This window comes from Zootoca vivipara, chromosome 17 (genome assembly GCF_963506605.1).
Source record: "Zootoca vivipara chromosome 17, rZooViv1.1, whole genome shotgun sequence".
Lineage (NCBI taxonomy): Eukaryota > Metazoa > Chordata > Lepidosauria > Squamata > Lacertidae > Zootoca > Zootoca vivipara.
The window spans coordinates 40,705,147-40,731,460 of NC_083292.1; the positions used below are offsets into that span (position 1 = coordinate 40,705,147).

General features: G+C 44.6%; 2 protein-coding genes across 2 annotated transcripts in view; one reads left to right on the top strand and one right to left on the bottom strand.

Moving 5' to 3' along the window:
- LOC118078009 (hemicentin-1) overlaps positions 1–22,689 on the bottom strand; it is a 39,468-nt gene extending 16,779 nt beyond the window's left edge. The window contains exons 1-3 of the mRNA XM_060269326.1: positions 22,182–22,689; positions 19,507–19,887; positions 17,501–17,803 (exon numbers count right to left, since the gene is read on the bottom strand). Of these exons, the coding sequence (XP_060125309.1) occupies positions 17,501–17,803; positions 19,507–19,887; positions 22,182–22,320 (823 nt within the window). The 5' untranslated portion in view covers positions 22,321–22,689. The remainder of the gene's footprint in view (positions 1–17,500; positions 17,804–19,506; positions 19,888–22,181) is intronic.
- LOC132591294 (uncharacterized) overlaps positions 1–26,314 on the top strand; it is a 60,994-nt gene that overhangs the window by 3,748 nt on the left and 30,932 nt on the right. The gene's annotated exons all lie outside the window — the stretch shown is intronic.

The following is a 26,314-nucleotide window of genomic DNA, read 5'->3' on the forward strand; positions in this document are numbered from 1 at the left end:
CGGCAAGCCCTAGGCTCAGTGGTTTAACCCACTGATTTAACTAAAGTATAAACCAGTGTAAAAAGTAGGGTACATAAACAAAGGTAACACAGACCACAAAGAAGGGTATTATGAGATAAATTAAATAAATTGCAGACATAAAGTGAACTGATTTGGGTTGGCTTGGGAGAAGAAGAAGAAAACATTCAACAAATATAAAAAATTTAACAATGTTAGGGGTTGCTCCACTTCTGAGTGTGGGGATTTCTGCTTTATCTTCCCCCCCCCTTTAAATAGTTTAGGTTAAAGGGTTTCTTTTTGAAAAACACAATTTATTTAACATTATAAAAAGAAACAAAACTGTTCAAGCCAGAGTGGAGCAGCACAGAGTCAGCAAAAGTGGTAGGTCGTATAAAACAAAATAGCTTCTCTGCAAAAGACCTGGAGAAAGCCATGTGCCTTCTGCGTACGAAGCTATGCAGCAAAGCTATTTATCTTGTGAACCTTCCTGAGACCTGCAGGTATAGGGTGGGGCACTAAATAAATAAATAAATAAATAAATAAATGTGCTAAGGCATAGTTCAGTGCAGAAGGAGTTTTGCAATTCAGGGGCTGTCACATAGAAAGGGGCTCAATGTTCCTGCACAATCCTCCTAAAAGGCTGATTTGGTGTTACCTGCTCAGACAAACAAATATAACAGTAGCCTCCCCTTTGCATGCCCCCCCATTCTTCACACAAAAGGTCTTCCTTTCTCTATGTGCCATGTGGTTCCAGTGTTCTGGGAAGCTGTTGTGGGCAGGAATTCTGGAGTGAAAGCAGAGGAAGGTTTCAAAAACACTCCACACATACTCAGAGGCACCACCCTTGTTCCTCCACTGTAGGAAAACAAAGACAGAATTCCTTTGCCATCCTGTGCATTATCAAGATAAAAACGGGGCATTCTCAACTGATGGCCTGCCTGTTATTGCTATCTTTCTTGAACTCAGCCTTCTTGCCCAGTCAGGGCAAACCCAATACATTTTGGCACCTGAGGGGAACTACAAAATGTCCCATCCCCCTTTCAGAGAAGAAGGGGTGAATTAAGTTCTACATCAGGAACAAGAGCGGAATAAAGATCATGATCTTTTCTGTGAACCGGCCTGAGAACTCTGGTTATGGGGTGGTATATAAATTCTCTTCTTCTTCTTCTTCTTCTTCTTCTTCTTCTTCTTCTTCTTCTTCTTCTTCTTCTTCTTCTTCTTCTTCTTCTTCTTCCACTTCACAGGGTTAATGAGGAGAGGGAGAACCACGTATGTCACCTTGAGCTCTTTGGCAAAAAAAGTTGGGTTAGAAATGCAGTACATGAAATAAATAAAATGAGAGTGCAACCCTTATCAATGGGTTGATTAGGAGGTAGGTGAGGTTGTGGCTTAATACTCTCACCATTTTGTAACCTGCTTTTTATTTTATTTTATTTTAAAATGTATTAATAATTTTATAAGCATAAAGTGGCCCACAAACAGATTACATGCTCCCATTGCTATTTCAAGTCACCATCCTTTTATTCAGTTCTACACTCATCTCACCTGCTCATGCCCACACCCCTACACACATACACTATAGTAATGATCTGTGGGGTACAATGCAGCTTATTTGGGGGGGGGGTAGGTTCCCATGTCATTGGGGGGGGGCTTTTCTGAGCAAGTGTCCCTATATTTTCTGAGAACTCTGATTAAGACAAGAAGCTTGAGGCATTTGAGGAAGAGGATTTTGAATGGGAGGAAGGAAGGGTGAGATTATGGAGCAGAGCCATCCCTTCCTTGCTCTCCCCATATCCTGAGGAGGCAGGATACCCAGAGGCTGCTCTTTCCTGCCCATGGGGAATGAGCAGGGCACAGAGGAGCTACTACAGAAAGCGGGAGGACATAGAATGCTTCCAATAAGAAGGTGGCACACCAAGAGGAAAGTTTAGGCTCAACACTGGCTAAGAGGAGTGTCCACCTTCAGGCCAGGGACTCCAGCAAGGGACAGGGATTTCTGTCAATACTGTAGCTGGAAGATTCTCCACCTCTGCATATTAGCTTGGCAGATGAGTGGGGGAAATTCTTTGGGACACTTTCACAGTTCCCATGCAAGCTCAGAACTCTTGTTAGAAATCCCAAACTCCTGAATCTCATTCTTTGCACCAGAACCAAATGGATCATTGCTGCTCCTTTCTATTCTTTGCCTTGTGAGAAACTTAGGGCTAGATCAGGCAGAGGCAAACTCGGGCCCCAGATGTTTTTGGACTATAATTCCCATCATCCCTGATCACTGGTCCTATTAGCTAGGGATGATGGGAGTTGTAGTTTGCCTATGCCTGGGCTAGATTCTCCTTTTCCCAAGCAACTGAGTTTAAAAACAACAACCACAAACACAGGGCTCATACAGACATCTCTCTATCGACCTGCTGTGTGTCTCATGGTGGTCTGGGACAGAGGGCAGGACCTCTAAGCTGCATTTTGAACTTCTGGGCAGAAGGAAGAGGGAAATGGCACCAACCTCCCCTTGGTCAGTTGTTTCCCCCTTCACAACAGACTGCACCCTCCTCCCTCCACCCAAGGACTTACCAAATGAAGAACAAATCCATGGAGTGAAGAGAAGGATGGCGAGGAGGCTTCTGCTGTGGACTTCCAGAATCATTTTGGCTAAGGACGAAGAGAGCTTTGTTTTCAGCCCAATTTCTTTCGTACAAGGGCTCGCCTACACTTCCGCTTGTCCTGCACCTAGAAAGTAGGGGTCTACTCTCAGCGGTTTCCCACTCTATAGCTCTAAATCCCACTCTATAGCTCTAAATCAGAACCAACTACGATCCCCAGAATTTGAGAAACCCCGACTGTTGCTTGCTCCGATTAAGTGCTCAAGTGCAGTCTTTCTTCTTCTCAAAGAAAATGAGACCCTGGTAAGGTCCAAAAGAGTCTTCTTCTTTTTCTTCTTCTTCTTCTTCTTCTTCTGCTTCTGCTTCTGCTTCTGCTTCTACTTCTGCTTCTACTTCTACTTCTGCTGCTTCTTCTTCTTTAAAGGTTTTTTTGATTTACAGAAACATGTGCCATGTCTCTTGTAACATTTTTACAAATCAGTTTCATTTGTTGAGACATTGGGAAGAAAAGGGGGAAAGTCCAAAAGAGTCTTCTGATGCTACTTCTTGTCATAAGAAATGATGCCATTTGCATTCCCAGAGTTCTCACTGGCACCATTTTAGCCTGAGCCAGGCTTTTAAAACCGCGACGCCACATCACAGCTTGAGTCAGCCGTTTATGCATTTGTCAACTCTTAGCACACGGAATTTTTAAAATATCCCGCATGCAGGCAGGGCTGGCCACAGACTCCCCCTCCCCCCCCTAGAAATAAACCCCATGCCCCCTCCCGCCGCTGTCCAGTCCACTCATTACCCGGCGCTCAGCGCTGGAAGATGCTCTCTCTCTGCCGCCTCCTGCTCCTCCGCCACTGCGCTTACACAGGACATATTAAAAGTCAGGTAATTTGAAGCGGGGGGCGGAAGGGAGGCAAGGCTGCTGTTGCTGGACCGGGACACCGGAGCTGGGCTAAATCCGAGACCACCCCCCCCAAAAAAGCCTCCCTCCCCCCCCTCAGCGCAACTTCCCTCCCAGGCGGAACTTGGGAGAGCCTCTTCAGGGTTTAGGGGGCTGGGGCGGGTCTGTATTGATTTACTTGATTTGGGGAGCAGCTACCCCTTCCCCCCTTTGGCTACACCCATGCCCGCGTCTTTTTCTTCTTCTTTTCCTCTCTTCTTTCTTTCCAGATCCTGGTCTCGCTCCCCGATCCTCCACCTTCCTCTGGATTTTGCTTATTTTCCCCCTTTCTTTCCTCTGCAATTCCTCGCCGGTCTCTAGTCAATAGCTGCCAAGTTATCCCTTTTTTAAAGGGATTTTCCCTTATGCTGAATAGGCTTCCTCGCGAGAAAAGGGAAAACTTGGCAGCTATGCTCTAGTCTTCGCTTCCATGTCATCTTTCTTTCTATCTTTCCTTCTTTCCTCTCTCCTCTATCTGCTTTCCGTCTTTCCCCTTCTGTTTTTCATAACCCTTTTTGTCACCCTTTTCTCTCCCGCCTATCGCATTCTAGCGCCTCCCTTTTCCCTTTTATACACGCGCGCAGCTGCCGGAATGGATTTTTAGTGTCACTATGCAAGTCCCACGACAATGTTTCACTCTCCGCCACTGACATTTGTGCGCGCGGTGGAATTCTCTTGAACGCATCTGCTGCATTTGTTATTCTGCGTTCAATCTTGCCTGCTAGATTCCATTGATTCCTTGCCTGGAAGCTGCCCAGAGAAAATATTTCTCTATTGCTAATAAAGGAATCCAGTAAGTTACGTCTCGCTCGTCTCCCAACCTCTGCATGTTCCTTCAGTTGCTTCCTAGTTTGTTTCTGAGCCCAGTTCAAGGTGAACGTTGGTGTTTGAAGTCCAGCTGCAGTGGGAGATTCAAAGTTGTGCTAATAATCGTCACCTACCCTGACAGCCACACCTGCATCCAAGGTTCCTGCTTGGAACTAAATACCTGCAAAACAGGTAAAATATTTGCCACCATCTTCCTGCTCCGTTTTGCTGCTGCTTACCCAGTGCCGGATTTACGTATAAGCTAAACAAGCTATAGCTTAGGGCTCCACTCTCTTTTGGGGACCGCCCAAAAATTAAAGGAAAAAAAAACTGGATGTACATTTCCAAAATATAAGATAAAAAACAAATAAAATAAAACCTACATACAGCAACGGTATTTTGCGTTGTGTATGGACCTATTAGGTCCATAAATTACCATATAGCATATATTCAACACAAAAGAAAGTGACACTTTGTTGTTGACAAAGGACAGCTGGACATATAAAAGGCCCCATTACCTTCAGTAGTTTAGGGCCTCATCAAACCTAAATCCAGCCCTGTGCTCATCTATGTAGGGAGAGGAGAGGTGCCAGATCATCCATGAAGGAGGACCCTGGATTGACAGCAGTTGGCTGGATGCCAGAATTCTGGGTGAGGAGGTTAGGGGGGGGGTGTTAGTTCAAATGGAATGGTGGTTGGAGCAGAGAAGTGAAGTATGTTCATCTACTTATTAGTGGGTGGGATAATTGCTTTGTTAATTATTTGAATATTGCTAATCTTGTTTGTTACTGTTTATGTGACTGGTGTTCCTTTTTGTTTTTAAGTTGTATGTTATACAAAATATGAACATACTATATTACCCCTTCCCTCCATGGTTTTATGTAGGTGCATATATTTTTCTTTAATGTAAAGGTCGCTTGGATACCTTTGGGTGACAAGCAAGCAGCAAGATAAATAAATAAATAAGATGATCAGAAAATAGCTAACATTTTGCTCTGTTTTTATTAGAACATGATGTTTTGAGATACAGCTGTAAAACAGCAATCAGCAGCCTTGATCAAAAACAGTGAGAGGCTGATCAGAGATAAGGGCTCCTTCTAAGAATCTTGTGGCTCAACTCTGAAGTAAATGCCTTCAGATCATATCTAGCATTATAGAAGGTTTTGTTGTTTTGCATTGGGTTCTGTCAACAATATTGCCCACTGTTCTGTCCTGAAACTCCTCTCTCAATCTGGATACTATTCAGCAAAACTCCTCAAAGCTCTCGTACGTAGATTTATTGAAGATAATCAAGGCACATGTAGAAATATTGATCACATTCCAATAGGCTGTTCTTTGGCTCTGAATGAAGATGGTCAGAGCCAAGAAAGTAGAATTTACCCCAACCTGCCTTGATGTCTAAAAAAAGGGGGGGAGGCAGTATCTTTATTATTATTATTATTATTATTATTATTATTATTATTATTATTATTATTATTATTATTTTATTTATACCCTGCCCATCTGGATGGATTCCCCCCCCCACTTTTTTTAAAGGGGGCAGCATTGTTATTCCTCCTACCTAAAACTAATATACAGATTTGCCATCACTAAATAACTGACCCTTGTGGGGGCAGAACACCCATAAATTCCCAGCCTACTTTTGAGATCTAGAATATCTACTGTACATGAAGGTGGATAAACAGTCAGCAAAAACAAGACCTGGAGCTGACTGTGGCTCAGATCATCAGCTTCTTATAGCAAAATTCCATCTTAAGCTGAAGAAAGTAGGAAAAACCACTGAGCCAGTAAGACACAATCTAAATCAAATCCCTTATGAATACACAGTGGAAGTGAGGAACAGGTTTAAGAATTTAGATTTGGTGGACAGAGTGCCTGAAGAACTATGGATGGAGGGTCGTAATGTTGTAAGAGTTTTAAGGTTATATATATAATAATTGTTCATTAACATGTACATGAATGTACAGGCACATGTCTGAAGCAGCACAGGAAGACAGGCCTGACTGACACCATTTTGACACTCTCTGACCAGGTGTTCCTCTGCAAGGAAGAAGGGGGGTGGGGGAAACCTCATTGTCTTAGGAATTAAAGTGATAATCCCTGGCATCCTGATACCTGAGTGCCAGACAAAAGGGTGTGATTAACTTGGCTGGGAAGACCCTGATGCTGGGAAAGATTGAGGGCAGTAGGAGAAGGGGACGACAGAGGACGAGATGGTTGGATAGTGTTCTCGAAGCTACGAACATGAGTTTGACCAAACTGCGGGAGGCAGTGGAAGACAGGAGTGCCTGGCATGCTATGGTCCATGGGGTCACGAAGAGTCGGACACGACTAAATGACTAAACAACAAGAACAACTTGGCTGGGAAACAGGGAAATGTAAATATATATCTCTCTCTTTTTACTTGATTAGTTTTTGGGGGGCAGGGGGCAGGGTCCAGGGTGCTCAGATTACTGCCACCAGACCTCCCCTTTCATGATGTACCTATGATGAATCTAGGGAGGGCGGTCTTGGGCTACACCCCTTCTGTGACATATGGATGATGCTTCTGGGGGGTGGGCTGAAACCAATTTCAAATTTCTATTTAAGGGCAGGACACCTTTGTTTGGGGTTCCTTCCTTGTTCTCCTGCGTGAGGGGAAGGACCCTGTTGCAACAGCAAAAATAAAGGCTTTGCTTCTCAAAATTCTCTGGTTGGCCTCTGTTATATTGTAACATTATACAGGATGCAGCAACGAAAACCATCCCAATGAAAAGGAGATGAGAAAGCAAAGTGACTGTTCTTTTTTTAAAAAAAATACTTTTAATTAAATTTTCCAATTAAAACACATCAAATCACATTGAAATTATTCCCAATTACATATTACACATCCAAATTAATCATACAATTCCAATTAAAGAAAACATTCCAATTATAGCCAATTATATTTAATTTTTTCAGACTCCCATGCCTCAAATTTCCAGAGCTCCCTACTAATCACCAATAACAATTGCTTTTTTAAATTTATCCCTTATTAAACAGCCTCCGATATAAACTTCACATATTTTCCAAATTTATTACAATCCTTTTTTGCCTCTGAGTCTATATTGCAAGCAGGATGTTTCCAAATATTTTCTAACTCTGTGTGGACTTTGTCTTTAAACTCCCTCTGATCGCTGGCCCCTAATACCAATTAAGTCATAAATTATATCCAAATTCCACTTCGTGGCTCCTCCGAAAATAGAACTGCAGCTTTTCCAGCAGAAAACCAGCCAGACATTACTTTTCGCTCTTCTTGAAACCGAACAGTTTCTTCCCCGCCTTTAGCTGCATTCCATTCCAGCGCCATCTTCACTGAATTACAAACTGTGACACAGATCTTAAATCCTCCTTGAAGTCTCAAATCTTGAAGCATCTCAACCAGGACCAGGATTTTAGGGGAGATTTTTTGCAAAATTGTCACATTATATATAATTCCTCAATTTTCATATTTCTTTGAAAATCATGTCCACCCAGTTTATACTTTCCATTTTCCTGCTGCTCTAGATCAAGTCCGATGTTCCGTCCAGGAAAAGTATTTGATACATTATAAGCAAAGAACAAAAAAGGTTGCACTTCCCTGTAAGGCGTCTCGGATTCTCCAGATACTCCATCTTCATTCCTGTGATGTTTCCTATCTCTCAGTGGCCATAATTCAAATTGTTCTCTCTGCTACTCGGGGCTGTGTGTCCATAAGCAAGAAATTTTCACTCTTTCATCTGAGGCATGCCCAAAACTTTCCTCTAATTAAAATTCCAAATAATGGGACCCGTGTGCCTAGTGGGTGGCTTCCTTTTTTTTAAAAAAAAAAATATTTTTATTAATTTTCCAATTAAAACCAATTATATCACATTCAATATTTCAAATTATACACATATATATATCAATCAAACCGAATGTTATGCCAAATCATCTAAATAATTTATTTTTGGGTTCCCATGCTTCAAGAAATTGGGAATTCCTCGCAACTGTCCACTGCCGTCTTATTTCTAAAGTTCAAATCGTCCTCCAAGCTCATAATATTCCAAATCTTCCCCTCTTCCCCTTACAGTCACCTAGATGTTTTCCACTTTCATCCGATTGTTCCAGCTGCTGAGATAAATGTCAAACGAAGTTTCACAGATGTTCTTTCTCCTGTGTGAGTTAATCAGTCCAGCCTCCCCATAAATCTTCTTAGTGGAGCTCCCTGTTGCGACGGAGTAGCAGCGCCATCTTAAAAGGCTCAAATCACTTTCATTTTCTCTCATAGCCATGAAGATTTACGATTTATTTATCTTTATAGAATTTACAGCTTTTTCAGGCAGGAGACCCAAACATCCAACCATGAACTCTTGGTAAATTAATGGATCTCCTTGCCCTATAGCTGAACTTAGCTTCAGGTCGCTGCTCCAATTTAAAGTGCGTCACAGCTCATAAATCCTCCGAACGCGTCCAGAACTCCTTCCGTCTGACTAGGGGGGGGCTTTTCTCATCGGCAACTTCACATCTTTAAGAAATATGCTCAGTAACAACAGCTATAAAGTTCAACTCACACAGTCTTTTGCTTCTCTTTCACTCCAAACAAGCCAGGACATCGCGTCCGGGAAGATACGAGGCAACAATATGAAGAAAAAATAAAAACTTGCTTCCCTTATCGCTCCGTCCCCATCAATCCTTCTTCCAGATGCCGTACATTCTTTGACTCCTCTCGCTCAGCAGCATAAAATTCTCAGCAGTAAACAGCGCTTCTTCCCCTCCTTCTGAAGTATGTCCATAGATTTAAGCCTAATTATCTTCTTTAACCATGGAAATCCCCGCCATGCAGATTAGCGTCCGGGAGTCCTGGCCGTCGTAAGTGCTCAGCCCAAGCTCCCCCCACTCCAAAAACAGTCGGAGTGGGTCTGGGGGCATCGCGGGCCAGCGGCCCCTCTCCGTAACCCCCGGAGAGGGTAGGGGGTTGCCATTTACTCCCCTAGCAACCGCCAAATTCCTTACGAAGGTCAGAGAGATGGAAAACAGGTCCGCCATTCCTGCAGGCGGAAACCGGAACCCCCCTAGTGGGTGGCTTCCAGGAGTGCCAATTCCAATGGGTGCTACAGCCCAGAAGCCCCACCCCACCCCACAGGCTCCGGGTGGGTTAAGGGGCATCTGCGGGCCAGCGGCCCCCTCCCGTAGCATCCCGGGAGGGGTGGGGGAGGCTGCATTCCCGTAGCAGCCGCCAAGACACCGTTGGAGCGGAGCGGATGGTATTGTCCACCATTCCCTGTAGCACGTGGGCGGAGTCTCCAAGCAAAGTGACTGTTCAATGAGGCCTTACAAATAGCAGGGGGGGGGGGAGAAGGCAAGTGGTTTCCCCAGCCACTCTGGGCGGCTTCCAACAGAAATATTAGAATACACTAATTTCTTAAAGATTAAAAGCTTCCCTAAACAGGGCTGCCTTCAGATGTCCTCTGAAAGAAATAGAGTGGGGAAAACCAGAGATCTGTTCAAGAAAATTGGAGATATGAAAGGAACATTTCATACAACGATCACCATAATAAAGGACAAAAGTGGAAAGTACCTAACAGAAGCAGAAGACATCAAGAAGAGGTGGCAAGAATACACAGAGGAATTATAGCAGAAAGATATGGAGGGCTCGTACACCCCAGGTAGTGTGGTTGCTGACCTTGAGCCAGACATCCTGGAGAGTGAAGTCAAATGGGCCTTAGAAAGCACTGCTAATAACAAGGCAGTGAAAGTGATGATATTCCAGTTGAACTATTAAAAAAATTAAAAGCTGATGCTGTTAAGGTGCTACACTCAATATTCCAGCAAGTTTGGAAAACTCAGCAGTGGCCAGAGGATTGGAGAAGATCAGTCTACATCCCAATCCCAAAGAAGGGCAGTGCCAAAGAATGTTCCAACTACCGCACAATTGCACTTATTTCACATGTTAGCAAGGTTATGCTCAAAATTCTACAAGGCAGGCTTAGGCAGTATGTGGACTGAGAACTCCCAGAAGTGCAAGCTGGATTTAGAAGGGGCAGAGGAACCAGAGACCAAATTGCAAACATGCGCTGGATTATGGAGAAAGCTAGAGAGTTCCAGAAAAACGTCTACTTCTGCTTCATTGACTACGCAAAAGCCTTTGACTGTGTCGACCACAGCAAACTATGGCAAGTTCTTAAAGAAATGGGAGTGCCTGATCACCTCATATGTCTCCTGAGAAATCTCTATGTGGACAAGAAGCTACAGTTAGAACTGGATATGGAATAACTGATTGGTTCAAAATTGGGAAAGGAGTACGACAAGGCTGTATATTGTCTCCCTGCTGATTTAACTTATATGCAGAATTCATCATGCAAAAGGCTAGACTGGATGAATCCCAAGCCGAAATTAAGAATGCCAGAAGAAATATAAACAACCTCAGATATGTTGATGACACAACCTTGATGGCAGCAAGGGAGGAGGAATTAAAGAATCTTTTAATGAGGGTGAAAGAGGAGAGCGCAAAATATGGTTTGAAGATGAACATCAAAAAAACTAAGATCATGGCCACTGGTCCTATCACATCCTGGCAAATAGAAGGGGAAGAAATGGAGGCAGTGGGAGATTTTACTTTCTTGGATTCCATGATCACTGCAGATGGTAACAGCAGTCACGAAATTAAAAGACGCCTGCTTCTTGGGAGAAAAGCAATGACAAACCTAGACAGCATATTAAAAAGCAAAGACATCACCTTGCCAACAAAGGTCTGTCTAGTTCAAGCTATGGTTTTCTCAGTAGTGATATATGGAATTGAGAGCTGGACCATAAAGAAGACTGATCATCAAAGAATTGATGCTTTTGAATTATGGCATTGGAGGAGACTCTTGAGAGTCCCATGGACTGCAAGAAGATCAAACCTCTCCATTCTGAAGGAAATCAGCCCCGAGTGCTCACTGGAAGCTGAGGCTCCAATACTTTGGCCACATCATGAAAAGAGAAGACTCCCTGGAAAAGACCCTGATGTTGGGACAATGAGAAGGGGACGAAAGAGGGTGAGATGGTTGGACAGTGTTCTCGAAGCTATGAACATGAGTTTGACCAAACTGCGGGAGGCAGTGGAAGACAGGAGTGCCTGGTGTGTTCAATTTGCACTTGAGCACTCTTCTCATGAAATTCTATTCAAGATTGATGCAGAGTAGAACTCCAATGGATAGTTAGCAGAGTAACAACTTAAACACATTGCAGGATTCCTAAAAATAGACCAGAGACAATTAATATTTCTTTTTTTAAAAAAATATTTTTATTAAATTTTTACATACATATTCATTAAACATCTACCATACATTCATATATCATCCAATCTTTTTGGATTTCCATCAACCACGTCTCAATATTTCCACTTTTTTCCACTTCTTCTTGTATTTCTTCACTCACTATTACTTTTAATAATCACTAATCAATTTTAGTTTCCTTAAATTTATCTCTGTAATATTTCCTCTATTTCCCCTTAGAAAACTTCCTGCAAACCTAAAAGCGTAATTTGTAATTTACAATTGTCTTTCAAATATTTCTCAAATTTTGTCCAGTCTTTCAAGATTCTCTGGTCTCGCCGGTTTTGAATTCACCCTGTCATCTTGTCCAATTCTGTGTAGTCCATCAACTTCATCTGCCATTGCTCTATCATTGGTAATTCTTCTTGTTTCCATTTCTGTGCCAACAAAAATTTTGCTGCCATAGTCGCATACAAAAACAGTTTTTTATCTTGTCTGTGAATATCTTCTCCAGTAATGCCAAGTAAAAAAGCTTCTGGTTTTTTTAATAAATGTATATTTCAACATCTTTTTCAATTCATTATAAATCATTTCCCAGAAGCTATTTACTTTCTTACATTCCCACCACATATGATAAAACATCCCCTTTTTCTTTGCATTTCCAACATTTATTACTTGTTTTGTACATTTTAGCTAATTTCACTGGTGTAATATACCATCTATACATCATTTTCATTATATTTTCTTTCAAAGCATTACATGCGGTAAATTTCATTCCTTCTTTCCATAATTTTCCCCAATCCTCTAACTGAATATTATATCCAAAATCTTTGGCCCAATGTATCATAACTGACTTCACTTCTTCATCTTTCAAATGCCATTCCAACAACATTTTATACATTTTTGACAATATTTTACAACTATTATTTAATATTTCAAATTTTGATATTTTTATCCTCAAATCCATCTTCTTTCAAAAAAATTTTAAGCATTTCATTGATTTGGTGATAGTGCAACCAATCATACACATACTCTTTTAATCTCTTCATATGGTTTCATTTTCCGTTTAGTTCCTTCTTCTTCTTCTTCTTCTTCTTCTTCTTCTTCTTCTTCTTCTTCTTCTTCTTCTTCTTCTTCTTCTTCTTCTTCTTCTTCTTTTACTAACTAAAAGTATTTGCTGGCGAATGTAAATGCACCATCAAATCTAATGTGCACCCTAATTTTCATGACGTCATTTGGCAAAAAAAGAGAGATGTGCATTAAAAAGGTAAAGGACCCCTGACAGTTAAGTCCAGGCACAAACGACTCTGGGGTTCTGGCGCTCATCTCGCTTTACAGGCCGAGGGAGCTAGCGTTTGTCCACAGGCAGTTTTTCCGGGTCATGTGGCTGTTGGAGATTCCATTCCACCTTTTGTTTCAGACATGGGATTGTCACGTGTCACATGTCTGTTTACATTCCAGCACAGTTTGCTGGCGTAAGGGAACTTCCGCTGTATTGCTTTTGCTTTTCTCTCTCTCTCCGAGAAGACAGCAAGGAGAGACATGTTTCTTTGTCCTGATTTATGTTTAATAAATTTGTAGCTTTTAGTATGTATCCACAAGCCTCATTCTGTTGCACAGTTTACTTTGCTGAGTATTGTGTGCTCAGGTTTTGATGCTTGAGTCACTGATATATGTCGGAGCTAGAGGTCGACCACACCCAATTGGCAGATCTGTAAATGATGGGATACCACAGGAGCTTCGTTTGGTGAGATATGCTTCCTTTGACCAAGCGGTAAAGCTCATTCAACAGTTTGGAAAGGGGGCCTTAATGGCCAAGTGTGACACTGAGTCCACCTTCCGCCTCCTGCAAGTCCACCCACATAGGATCTTTGCAGAGGCACAGTCCAGCTGGGGGCTAGCCAGCTGGCTTTTCCACCCCCGGATGCCGACTGTGGCCAGTATGACTAAGCCACTTCTGGCAAAACCAGAGCAGCACACGGAAACGCTGTTTACCTTCCCGGCGGAGTGGTACCTATTTATCTACTAACTTGCACTGTGTGCTTTCGAACTGCTAGGTTGACAGGAGCTAGGACTGAACAACGGGAGCTCACCCCATCATGGGGATTCGAACCACCAACTTTCTGATTGGAAAGCCCAAGGCTCAGTGGTTTAACCCACAGTGCCATCCGCGTCCCCGAGATGTGCATTACATTTGAGTAAATATTGTAAGAAAGACGAAGGTCTTGTTCCATTAGTGTTGCCTTAAATTGGCTCTCCTGGATTACATTATATTATTCTCCACTCTTGTTATTATTTCTATTACAGTGTTACCTCTACTTATGAACTTACATTCCTAAGTCGAAAAAATTTGTAAGTCGAATCCCATAATAATGCATTGGGAGAAAAAATTTGTAAGTAGAAGCAACCCTATCTAAAAATTTGTAAGTAGAAAAAAATCCTATCTAAACCGCATCCAAGATGGCGGATGGAGCTCCATTCGTAAGTAGAAACATTCGTAAGTAGAGGTACCACTGTATATATTGGTAGATTTACTGTATAAACCAAAGTCTGCCAAAGTGACAGACAATAAAATAAGATAAGATATAATGCACAAAAGATCACATACAGTCATACCTCGGTTTAAGTACGCCTCGGTTTGAATACTTTCAGTTTAAGTACTCCCCGGACCTATCTGGAACGGATTAATCCACTTTCCATTACTTTCAATGAGAAAGTTCACTTCAGGTTAAGTACGCTTCAGGTTAAGTACGGACTTCCGGAACCAATTGTGTACTTAAACTGAGGTACCACTGTACTCAGGAAAAGAAAGGAGATAAAACCATTTCCACCACTGGACTGTTCTTACTCCATAAAGTGACTGGGTCCATTTCCCACATCTCATTTTGAAGATTATTTTTTCAATTGTCTGTATATTTATGTGAACACTTTTTTATTTGGGGAGCTGCATCATGGAGAAGTGCAAATTTTGAAGGATAGGTGTGTTACAGTTATCTTATGGGTTTGGGAAGCAAACCAAATCCATTTGTCCTCAGAGACTGCACTCTAAGCATGACTAAATCTGGTTCCAAACCCATCATTGACCTATATACTCGGGTATAAGTCGACCCAAATATAAGCCGAGGCACCTAATTTTACCTCAAAGAATTGGGAAAACTTATTGACTCGAGTATAAGCCGAGGGTGGGAAATGCAGCAGTTAACAGATTAGACAACTGGGCCAAAGCAAACAAGATGAATTTTAACAGGTAGAAATGTAAAGTACTACACTTGGGCAAACAAAATTAAAGGCACAAATACAGGATGGGTGATACCTGGCTTGAGAGCAGTACATGTGAAAAGGATCTAGGAGTCTTGGTAGACCACAAACTTGACCTGAGTCAACAGTGTGATGCAGCAGCAGCTAAAAAAGCCAATGCAATTCTGGGCTGAATCAATAGGAGTATAGCATCTAGATCAAGGGAAGTAATACCGTGTTTCTCACATTTTAAGACGTAGCAATAATATAAGCCATAGCAGGATTTCTAGGCAATTGCGCGATATAAGTCATACCCCGAAAATAAGACATAGTGAAAGACCCTTCGTCCACTACTGGTAGCAATAACCCCCCTCCTGCCAGCCAACTCCCCCTTCAAAATCTCCCCCCATTTTGCTGTCGCTCCACAGAAAAGCTTGTAAAAATGCACCGAAGAGCCGTAGCTGCTAGCTGCCGAAGCCTCGTCATTTCCCCTCCGCGTTTCTGAGAGCATTTTTTTTAAAATAAAAGGATTCAAAAATATATTTTTTAGCCAAGCTATGTGAGCTCTACTTGGTGAAGAGGACAAAAGTGGCATTTGTGGTGGGGAGGGGAGGAAGGCACGAAGAAGAAAAGAGGGGCGATTAAAGACGCTGCCTTGTGAATGACCTCCGTGTGCGTCTCTCTCTGTCTCTCTCTGTCTCTCTCTGTCTCTCCCCCGTGCGTCTCTCTCTCTCTCCCTCTCTCTCCCTCCCTCTCTCTCTCTCTCTCACCCACACCCACAAACAGCCCACCTCTCGCTTCCCCCCACCTTTTCCCCCTTCCATTATATGTGCCCAGCCATGAGTTGCCTGTTGATTTCCTCTTGATGGCCAAGACAGAGAGCGAGGCAGGCAAACTGAAAATAAAACTGCAGCTAGGAAAGTGCAGAGCTCTCGCAGACACGCAGGCGGTTTTTTTAAAACTGACATCCCCTCCCATCTCGTTTTGCCGAGAGACCCAGACAACTTGCATTCCTAGGCTTCAAAGGTTATGCATATGAAAGAGGAGATTAAGGAGATAGATAGAGACAACTTCCTATTATCACCTTGCCTTTGTCCTGAAAGGTAGAAACCTTATGGTAGCCATGAGATCTGGGCATCAAAGGAAAGTACTTAACAGCTATTTGGTAAAGCCAATTGTGATCTCAGGCAGCATCTGGCTAATCAGTCCTGAGAGAGAGAAACATGATTTCTAAATAGAGAAATAAACACAGCCAATTGTACAGCATCTGTAAAATTCATATCAAAAATCATTTCCCTGTTATGATCCAGCCCCCGAATAAGACCATCCCCGAAAATAAGCCATAGGCTTGTTTTCTTGAGTAAAATAAATATAAGATGGTGTCTTAAAATGTGAGAAACATGGTAGTACCACTGTATTCTGCTCTGGTCAGACCTCACCTGGAGTACTGTGTCCAGTTCTGGGCACCACAGTTCAAGAAGGATACTGACAAACTGGAACGTGTCTAGAAGAGGGCAACCAAAATGGTCAAAGGTCTGGAAACGATGCCTTATGAGGAACGGCTTAGGGAGCTGGGTATGTTTAGCCTGGAGAAGAGAAGGTTAAGGGGTGATATGATAGCCATATTCAAATATATAAAAGGATGTCATATAGAGGAGGGAGAAAGGTGGTTTTCTGCTGCTCCAGAGAAGCGGACACGGAGCAATGGATTCAAACTATGGTACAAGAAAGAAGATTCCACCTAAACATTAGGAAGAACTTCCTGACAGTAAGAGCTGTTCAGCAGTGGAATTTGCTACCAAGGAATGTGGTGGAGTCTCCTTCTTTGGAGGTCTTTAAGCAGAGGCTTGACAGGCATATGTCAAGAATGCTTTGATGGTGTCTCCTGCTTGGCAGGGGGTTGGACTGGATGGCCCTTGTGGTCTCTTCCAACTCTAGGATTCTATGATTCTACTGGTAAATTTCAAAAATAAAAATAAATACCGTCCTATGCCTTTCCCAGCTGTCGGAGGCGGGGTGGGGGGAGAAGTGGCGAGGAAGGATCCCTTCCTCAATGCTTCTCCCTCCCTGCTACCTCGCACAGAGCAGGCATAGGACGGGGGTTTGGAGAGTCGCAGCGCAGCGCTTCTCCGAACCCCTGGTCCTGTGCCTTTCTCCACCCTGCCCGCCTCACTCTAGTATAAGCCGAGGGCAGCTTTTTCAGCACAGTTTTTGTGCTGAAAAAGTAGGCTTATACTCGAGTATATACAGTATAAGTTGGAGACATAAACCTACATGGTGCATTTGCTCGCCTTCACTGTAGCAGGAATAGCAAGCAAAGCACCTGAGTCCTGCTGGGGATTCTGGGAGTCCCATTGCCGGGAGAAGATGCTCTAATAATGGCTTGGCTCTTCAGATATCATCGTTGCTTTAATTTTTGTGGGTCCCAGTGCAATTTGTCAGCCTAGGAATCAAAGAGGAAGGCAGCAGGATAGCTTAGCTGGTATAGCATGAGACTCCTAATCTCAGGAGCAGCAACTCGTAGGCTAAAGCACAGTCTGCAAGCAGAGCTGTGTTGGCCCAAACCTGCTAACAAACATGCAAGGAAGGAGGAGTGTTTGCTTATACAATCCCAGTCTTGAGGGACTGCCTGAGTATTCACCACCCCAAGCAGAACCAGTGGGTTATGAAAGGAATGATACATTTCTTACCTCCCCCACTTGCACAGATTTCGAGCAAGTCAAATGAGGCACGGTTTCGATCCACAGGATTGCTGACCAGGCAAGTGAATGTGGAGTCAGCAGAGCTTTTTCTCCAGGAGACGTGGAGATTCCTTCCATTGTCAGAAAGCCAGTACTTATCCAAACCTCCTACTAAGGCCCTGGGGGGATTGCCTCTTTTCCAGGAGATAGTGAACTCCTCCTTTGCAGGTGCCTGGCACTGTAGGGACACATTGCAGCCTTCTGGAGTCTTGGATTCTACTTCATGGTGTATCTGTGGTCTTGGCACTGGCTCTGTTTTAACAGAAATGAAAGTGATTAGGTGTAAGGGACGTGGCTCAATCAAACGCCTGTGAAGAGTCTGACTCTGGAGATGAAGAAATGCCAGTTCCCAGAGCCACATATCTTTCCCAGACATACTCCCCTCACTGGCCTTGATTCACACCCTCCTTGAGTTCTTTTGTCTGGCTGAAAAGTATGATTGAATCCTGACAATGCTCCTTGCATCCTGAATGAAGGATGGGGGTTGCACACAGGTGAAGAAACGAGCGTATTGTAGAACAGTAACATTCAGACTCAATGTTCCACACACATATTTGCTCTGATCTTGCGCCCCACTGGCATGTGGCCCCTGGAATGTTGCTAATAATAATAATAATAATAATAATAATAATAATAATTTATATTTATACCTGGCTGTGAGGGGGAAAGGGTACAGAGAGCCCCCCCCATCCTGAGGAGCAGCTCCTCCACCAGCAGTAGCGCCAGCGGGGAGGGGGGAAGAGTCCAGTGAGGAAGGAGGAGACGGGGCTCTAGCAGCATAGGAGAGCCCCTGCTGCACGTGGGAGAGGAAGAGATGGGGCGGAAGAGGGGGAGAAGGAAAACATGGAAAGGAGACCCTTTTTCCCTCCGGTTCCGGAATTACGCAGGAGGAAACGCGGGAGGAGATTTGGGGTGCCCAGACTCTTATGTTGGAAGAAGACGTGGAACGCGCCTTTCCAGGGTTCTGGGTCAGACTGAGCGGATGTATCCTGTATAGCTCTAGCACTGTAAATAGCCTGCACTTAATAAAAGCATGAAAAGGCAAAGGTCTGGAGAGTCGTTACTCTAGAGTAGTCGCAACGCATCGCCTGTGACACTGGCCATCTGGCTAGGTTTCCCCAACCACTCTGGGCGGCTTCCAACAAAATATTAAAATACAATGGTCTGTTAAACGTTAAAAGTTTCCCTAAGAAGGGCTGCCTTCAGATGTCTTCTAAAATTCTGTTTTTCTTTGACATCTGGTGGAAAGGCATTCCACAGGGCGGGTGCCACTACCGAGAAGGCCCTCTGCCTGGTTCCCTGTAACTTGGCTTCTCGCAATGAGGGAATCACCAGAAGGCTCTCAGCGCTGGACCTCAGTGTTAGGGCAGAATGATGGGGGTGGAGACGCTCCTTCAGGTATACTGGGCCGAGGCCGTTTAGGGCTTTAAAAGTCAGCACCAACACTTTGAATTGTGCTTGGAAACATACTGGGAGCCAATGTAGATCTTTCAAGACCTGCTGCTCCCAGTCCCCAGTCTAGTTGCCACATTCTGGATTAGTTGTAGTTTCCCGATCACCTTCAGTGGTAGCCCCACACAGAGCGCATTGCAGTAGTCCAAGCGGGAGATAACTAGAGCATGCGCCACTCTGGTGAGACAGTCTGCAGACAAGTAGGGTCTCAGCCTGTGTATAAACAGCTGCCCTGGACACAGAATTGACCTGCACCTCCATGGACAGCTGTGAGTCCAAAATGACTCCCAGGCTGCACAGTTGCCCCATTCAGGACCAGGAGTCCTCCACACCTGCCCGCCTCCTGTCCCCCAAAAACAGTACTTCTGTCTTGTCAGGATTCAACCTCAGGGTGAGAATGTGGCCCTCAGGCTGAAAAGGGTTCCCCATCATATTTCATGATCTTCCCATTCTGTGCTCAGCTCCACTAAAAACTTGATAAAGATGGTGAAATCAATACTTGCCATAAACAGTGAGGAAGAAGTGGTGTTCTTGGAACTGTGCAACATTAAACCAGGCACGAGCTTCATAGAGCCCAGCATGCTCCACTGTCAGGTTCTTGATCCTCAGCGTGGTCTCCTCAACCATTGCCAAGTTCTTGATCCTCAATGCGAGGGCATCACCACTTTCCACCAGTTGTTCATACCAGCTCCTGAGATTTGACTGATCCAGTTTTCCATCCCTGAACTCACCAAGCAGATATGGATCACCAGATGTGGGGTGGAAGGCCCATTCAATTTTCTCCACTTTTTTGGCTGAGGGTGTATTTAAAGATAGAAATACTGATCCTCCCAGGATCCCACTCACATGATAGGTCGGATTCTCTGCGGCTTGACTCAAAGTGCCTATTGGGGCAGGGAAGGAAGGGAAAGAAGAACAAGGACATGGGTTAGCATCCATCACTCCACACTCTCACCATCACCATTGTCTAGGCCAGAGGAAGAGGTGAATGAACAAGCTACAATGGTGAAGAAATGGGTGGGAGAGGCAGAGTAGAGTTATTGGTTTCTTTTGGTCTTATTTTTATTAAGCATTTTGTGTTCTTATCTTGTATTTTTATGCTGTGTTTTTGTCATGGAATTCTACTCAATATTGATCCAGAGTAGAATTCCAACGTATAGTTAGCAGAATAAAAATCTAAACATGTTGCTGGATTTCCCCAAAATAGACCAGAGGCAATAAATATTTCATCTAGCAGAGCTTTACTGCTACTGAAGGCAAATGAGCATAATGGTTACGAATCCAATACATTTAGAATTGGGACGGTCCATAAGAAATCCAACAGCAGCAGACTTAACTTAAACTTACAACAACTTATAAAAAGTCTAAAACTTAACACTTCAGCCCTGAGTGCTCACTGGAAGGACAGATCCTGAAGCTGAGGCTCCAATACTTTGGCCACCTCATGAGAAGAGAAGAATCCTTGGAAAAGACCCTGATGCTGGGAAAGATGGAGGGCACAAGGAGAAGGGGACGACAGAGGACAAGATGGTTGGACAGTGTTCTTGAAGCTACGAACATGAGTTTGAGCAAACTGCGGGAGGCAGTGGAAGACAGGAGTGCCTGGCGTGCTATGGTCCATGGGGTCACGAAGAGGCGGACACGACTAAACAACTAAACAACAACAAACCTTAACACTAAGCATACTATGTAGAGAACATCACACCAGAAGGAAAAGCAATAGAAAGAGAAAGTGAAACCCAGGCTTCTTCTGGCCCTACTTTGATAGTAAGAAATGCAAACTAACCATTTTGCCCTGAGGTCTTCAGATGAAGGGCAGTAGTGTATACAAATTTAATAATGATAATGATTGTAGTGAGGCCCCATGCTGCTCTATGCACTCAGCAGAAGCCCAAACATCCTGTTTCCACCAGGTCCAGGCTGGCAAGAATCCACAGCAAAGCCCACAAGCCCACAGTTCAGATAAGGAGGAACAGGCAAGGCGAAGAGTAGCCCACAGTAGCCCAGAAGCAATTGAGGCAAAGGCACAGGCAAGTTGTACTGCAAGATCTGGCCACACCGAGGCAGTAGTTCAGGCAAGAACATAGGCAAAGGGACGGCTAAGAGGCATGGCCACAGGGAGGCAGTGCAGGAAAAGATCAGGGTTGGAAGGGAAACGTTTTCAGCAGCTCTCTCTGCCTCCTATTGAGGAGTTTAAGGCAGAGTTGCCAGAACTCCCACCCAGGCTCTAGGTCCTCCTCATAAATAGCCCTTTACTCAAAAGGAGCCCTGCTCTTGAGCCAAGCACTCCTGGGCATGCAGAAGCGGGGGGAGGGGGGGCTTTATGTTAGGATTCAATCACTCCCAGGTGCTATGAGGTTGTTCTGCCTTCTCTTCCTTGTTTCTTCTTTGACAGTCCCAGGTCCTGCTTGAACATTGTTCTGGGATATTCCTGAGTGCTAGAAATTTCTGGGGGCTCCAGAACATCCTCAGCCAAATGCTTCTTGGAACAAGGGTTGTCTGGTATCTACAGGACACCAAATATGCTGATGCTGAGGAGCTCATTCCAGGCATCCTACCCAAGGGCTCCCAAGAACTTAAAATCCATAGATTCATAGACTCATAGAATTGGGCTCATTTAGTCCAACCCCCTGCAATGCAGGAATCTCAGCTAAAGAATCCCTGGCAGACCTAACATCTGCTTTAAAATCTTGAATGAAGCAGACCCCACAACTTTCCAGAGGAGATCCATTCCGCTCTTGAATGGCTCTTACTGTCAGGGAGTTCTTCCTAATATTTGGTTGGTACAAACTGGCTTGTAATTCGAAGCCTACATCAAAAGGCATTGTGTCCTTTTCCACAGCTCCCTTTTAAATTTGTACAAATGACCACAATCCGTGGGATGTTCAGTAGCGATTAGGTGTCACAGAACACTCTAAAAGTTGTTCCCAACAATGTGAGGAAGGGGATGCAGAATGAATCTCTTCAAGAGCACAGCTTTGGGGGGAGGGGTTCAGGTGCAGAGAGGGGTTTTTTAAATCAGTGAGCCATGCTTTGGGATTCCATGCAAATAAGCAACGGGGAACCAGTAACAAACTTTATTATTGTCAATTATTTACCCCTTTGGAACAAAATAGACTTACAACATTTCTGTGTATTGAGGGAGGCTTGAGGCCTGTACAAGTATGGAAGGACTTACCAAAGGAAGAGCAGATTAACAGCTTGAATAAGAGAAGGATCTTGAGGCTTCTGCAAGTGTCTTCATTAACTTTTCTGATTGTGGAGGGAGATTCAGGCATGGCTGATGCTGGTGTTGAGAGCAGAGTTGATCTTCCCATCTTGCAGACTGATATTTGGGCTCTGACATCCAGGCAACAACACAAGAGCACCGCAACCCTATAGTCGCGTTTGACTGGACTTTACCATCCAGGCATCCTTTGTTGTTGTTGTTTAGTCATTCAATCGTGTCCAGGGGCATCCATAGCTGCCAAGTTATCCCTTTTTTAAGGGAAATTCCCTTATGCTGAATAGGTTTCCTCGTGAGAAAAGGGAAAACTTGGCAGCTATGGGGGCGTCGCTAGCATGTTCTCCCTGCCAGGGGCGGTAAGCCAGAAGGCACACCGCCAGGGGGCAGAGATGCCCTCCGCCTGCTCCTCTCGTGTCACCTCCTGCTGCTCCTGCCGCCGCCGGGGTCCTCGGGGAGTCGGGGGCGCCGCCCGCCGCGCGGCCCCGCATCGCGCGCCTCTTCCCTTAGCCGCAGCGACAGGGATGGCGGGGAGCGGCACCGCCCACGCCCCTCGCCGGCTGCCTGGACTCGTGTCCGACTCTTCGTGACCCAATGGACCGGAGCACGCCACGGATCCTTTACCTTTACCTTTTTTACCTTTAGTTCTAAGAGTGATTCTTGCTCTGCCGTTACCATTTTTAAAAATGTTGGACGGAACCACATTTATAAGCTGGCCACAAAAGCCCCCAACCCCTATGAGGGATAGGATACCCCTTGCCTTGCCGGGCTTAAATGTCTCAATGCTATTTTTTACTCTCTGCCTGTCTAAGCAGGCATGTATCCCTATCCCTAACCCCCCTTCTCCTGAAGCTTCCAGAGGAGAGGAAGACAGTATTGAATTGCATCAAGTGGTTGAGGAAGGTCACAGTAAACAGGCAAACAGAAGGTAGGAGCTGGGAGGAGAGCCAGGAGAGAGCAGCCTGGAAAATATGTCTGACCCACCTTTTCCCAGAACTCGGCGTTCATTGAGGGTGCAAGAACAAAGGACTCAGAGACAATTGGCCCCTGGAAGCCACTGTAAGGGGAAGTGCTGTTGCTAGGAACGGGGCCGGAGGAGTTCATTTGGAGCAGTGCCATTATGAGGGACTGACTGGATTTCTTTGCCTCTCACCTTGATGTTTGAATAAACTCATTTTTATTTAAATTTATTGAATAAACTCATTTTATTTAAGGACTCTCTCTGTTTTTCCTTGCTTCTGGCTCCTACAGGTTGGGTGGGTGCAGAATAGAATTCCCTGAACTTGACACAGACGGAAAACCATCCATACCTGCCTCTCCTTTTGGTTCCCTGTGTTCACACCTGAGGAGGTGTCAATGATTTACCTGTGACCCGTGAACTTACCTGTAACTCTATCCAATGTACCTCCTTTTTTTACAGGTCTCTGGAAACCTCATATGGGAGCTCAAGGATTTTCTAAAAACAGACTAACCACAAAACAGTATTTTAAGAAGATATGCTTTAGTTATTTTGTTAAAATCAACAAAAAAATTCTCTGAGGTGTTTATTGTTTACTTCTTCAATGACTACCAGTCTTTAACAGCAACTACCTGTGAAATGTGGGGTGCGGGTTGAAATCTAATAATAATATTAATAACAATGGTAAAAAAATTATTATTTATACCCCACCCATCTAGCTGGGTTTCCCCAGCCACTCCGGGCAGCTTACATCACATAAAAAAATTATAAAACATTAGACATTAAAAGCTTCCCTAAACAGGGCTGCCTTCAGATGTCTTCAGATGTCTTCCCTAAACAGGGCTGCCTTCAGATGTCAGGTAGTGGTTTATTTCCTTGACATCTGATGGGAGGGCGTTCCACAGGGAGGGTGCCACTACTGAGAAGACCCTCTGCCTCGTTCCCTCTAACCTCACTTCTTGCAGGGAGAGAACCGCCAGAAGGCCCTCAGTGCTGGACTTCAGTGTCCGGGCGGAACGTTGGGGGTGGAGATGCTCCTTCAGGTATACTGGGCCATTTAGGGCTTTGCATTGTGCTCAGAAACATACTGGGAGCCAAAGTAGGTCTTTCAGAACCAGTGTTCTATGGTCTCAGCGGTCACTCCCAATCACCAGTCTAGCTGCCACATTCTGGATTAGTTGTAGTTTCCGAGTCACCTTCAAAGGTAGCCCCACGTAGTCCCAGCAGGAAATAACCAGAGCATGCACCACTCTGGCAAGACAGTCTGAGGGCAAGGTAGGGTCTCAGATGGAGTACCAGATGGAGTTGGTAGACAGCTGCCCTGGACACAGAATTGACCTGCACCTCCATGGACAGCTGTGAGTACAAAATCACTCCCAGGCTGCACACCTGGTCCTTCAGGGGCACAGCTACCCCATTCAGGACCGGGGAGTCCCCCAAACCTTCCTGCCCCCACCCCCCAAAAAACAGTGCTTCTGTCTTGTCAGGATTCAACCTCAATCCATCCATCCTCCAACTGCCTCCAGACACACACAGGACATTCACCACCTTCACTGGTGCGTGGCCCATGGGTTCTGTGTCAAAGTACACTTGCAGCCCACTTGGTCTGAGAGGGTGGACTGCCATGGGCTAATTGCTAGTTCTGGATAGGGCTGTTTTTCTCATGCAGCTTGTGCTGTCCCATCCCCAGGGCTGAAACCACAACCTGCTACCTATTTCATTTAATTTGGCTCAAGAAATTGCATGGCCTCTGTTTGTGCCGACTTTGGGCAGACTGAAATAAAAATATACAAAACCTTGTGGATATTAACCACAATCTTCGTACACCTTTATCATCAGGCAATGATAACATTCTTCAAATGGTTATTTTGCCAAATGTTATTGAGACAAATAACACAGTACACAGCATGGTGCCCAACATACACACTGTAAAATCTTGTGAGATCTAGAGCAGGGACCAGATATGATACAATGACCAGCTAATAAATGCACAGTTGGTTTCTGTGGTCCGGCAGCACCTTGAGCTGGGCTGGGAGGTCCAGATACTTGGCTTTCTACACTTCGGCTCTGAGAAAATCTTGGTAAGGGGTAGCCACGGACCTAAATCTATAGCCAGAACTCATTGAAGATCACTCCCCCATTGCAGTGTATGTGTGTCTGACCTCAAAGCCTGACGTTTCCAGCAGAGGTTTTTGAACAGCTTCCAAGCCTTGTAATAGTAAACGCAAGGACCAAGTGTTGACTGGACTGTGGCTAAAAGAGGATCTCTGGGATACATGAGGAGGGAGGCATTTTGAGGCCTGGAGGAAACCCAAAGATTGCAAAAGTACAAAAAATCTGAAAGCCAAAGACTTAATGGGACGCCTCCCCCCCCCAAAAAAAGAGAATCAACCAAATGAGGATTATAAAGTGAACATGCCAAAAGGAAAATGGAGAACAGGGTGAGGAGGTGTGTGTGTGTGTGTGTGTGTGTGTGTGTGTGTGTGTGTGTGTGTGTAAGTGTAAGATTCTGATTGGAATCTAGAACTGCAACATATTGTTGCAGGACACATTAATTCACCCCGCCCCCAAGTACTTCAAACAGCAGAGGGTGGAATCTGGAACTTAAAAAAGAGAGGATTTGAGCATTCCAGAGTTCAGCCACAGACAGGTCCAGGGAAGGCTCCTGATATGAGAGCTTTGAAAAGCCAAAGGCCAATGTGCAGACAATAGGTTGGGAAGAAATGGTGCCTTAGTTTAGGAACATGGGAAGCTGCCTTTGGTCCATCTAGCCCAATGTTCTCTACACTGACTGGCAGCAGCTCTCCATGATTTTAGGCAGGGCGTCTTTCCCCCCAGCCCTACATGGAAATGCATTCAGGTGTTGAAGCTGGGACCTTCTACATGTGAAGCAGATGTTCTACCACTGAGCCATGGCCTTGCCCAAGTGCTGCATACTGCTGAGTCAAACCATCGGTCCTTCTAACTGAGGACTGTCTACACTGGCTAGAAGTAGCTCTCCTGGGTTTCAGGGAGGGGACATTCCCCAGTCTACTTGGAGATGCTATTGTGGGTTTAACCTGGGACATTCTGCATGGAAAGCAGGTGTTCTGTCCCTGAGCTAGGACCCTTTCCTCCACCGTGTTGATGT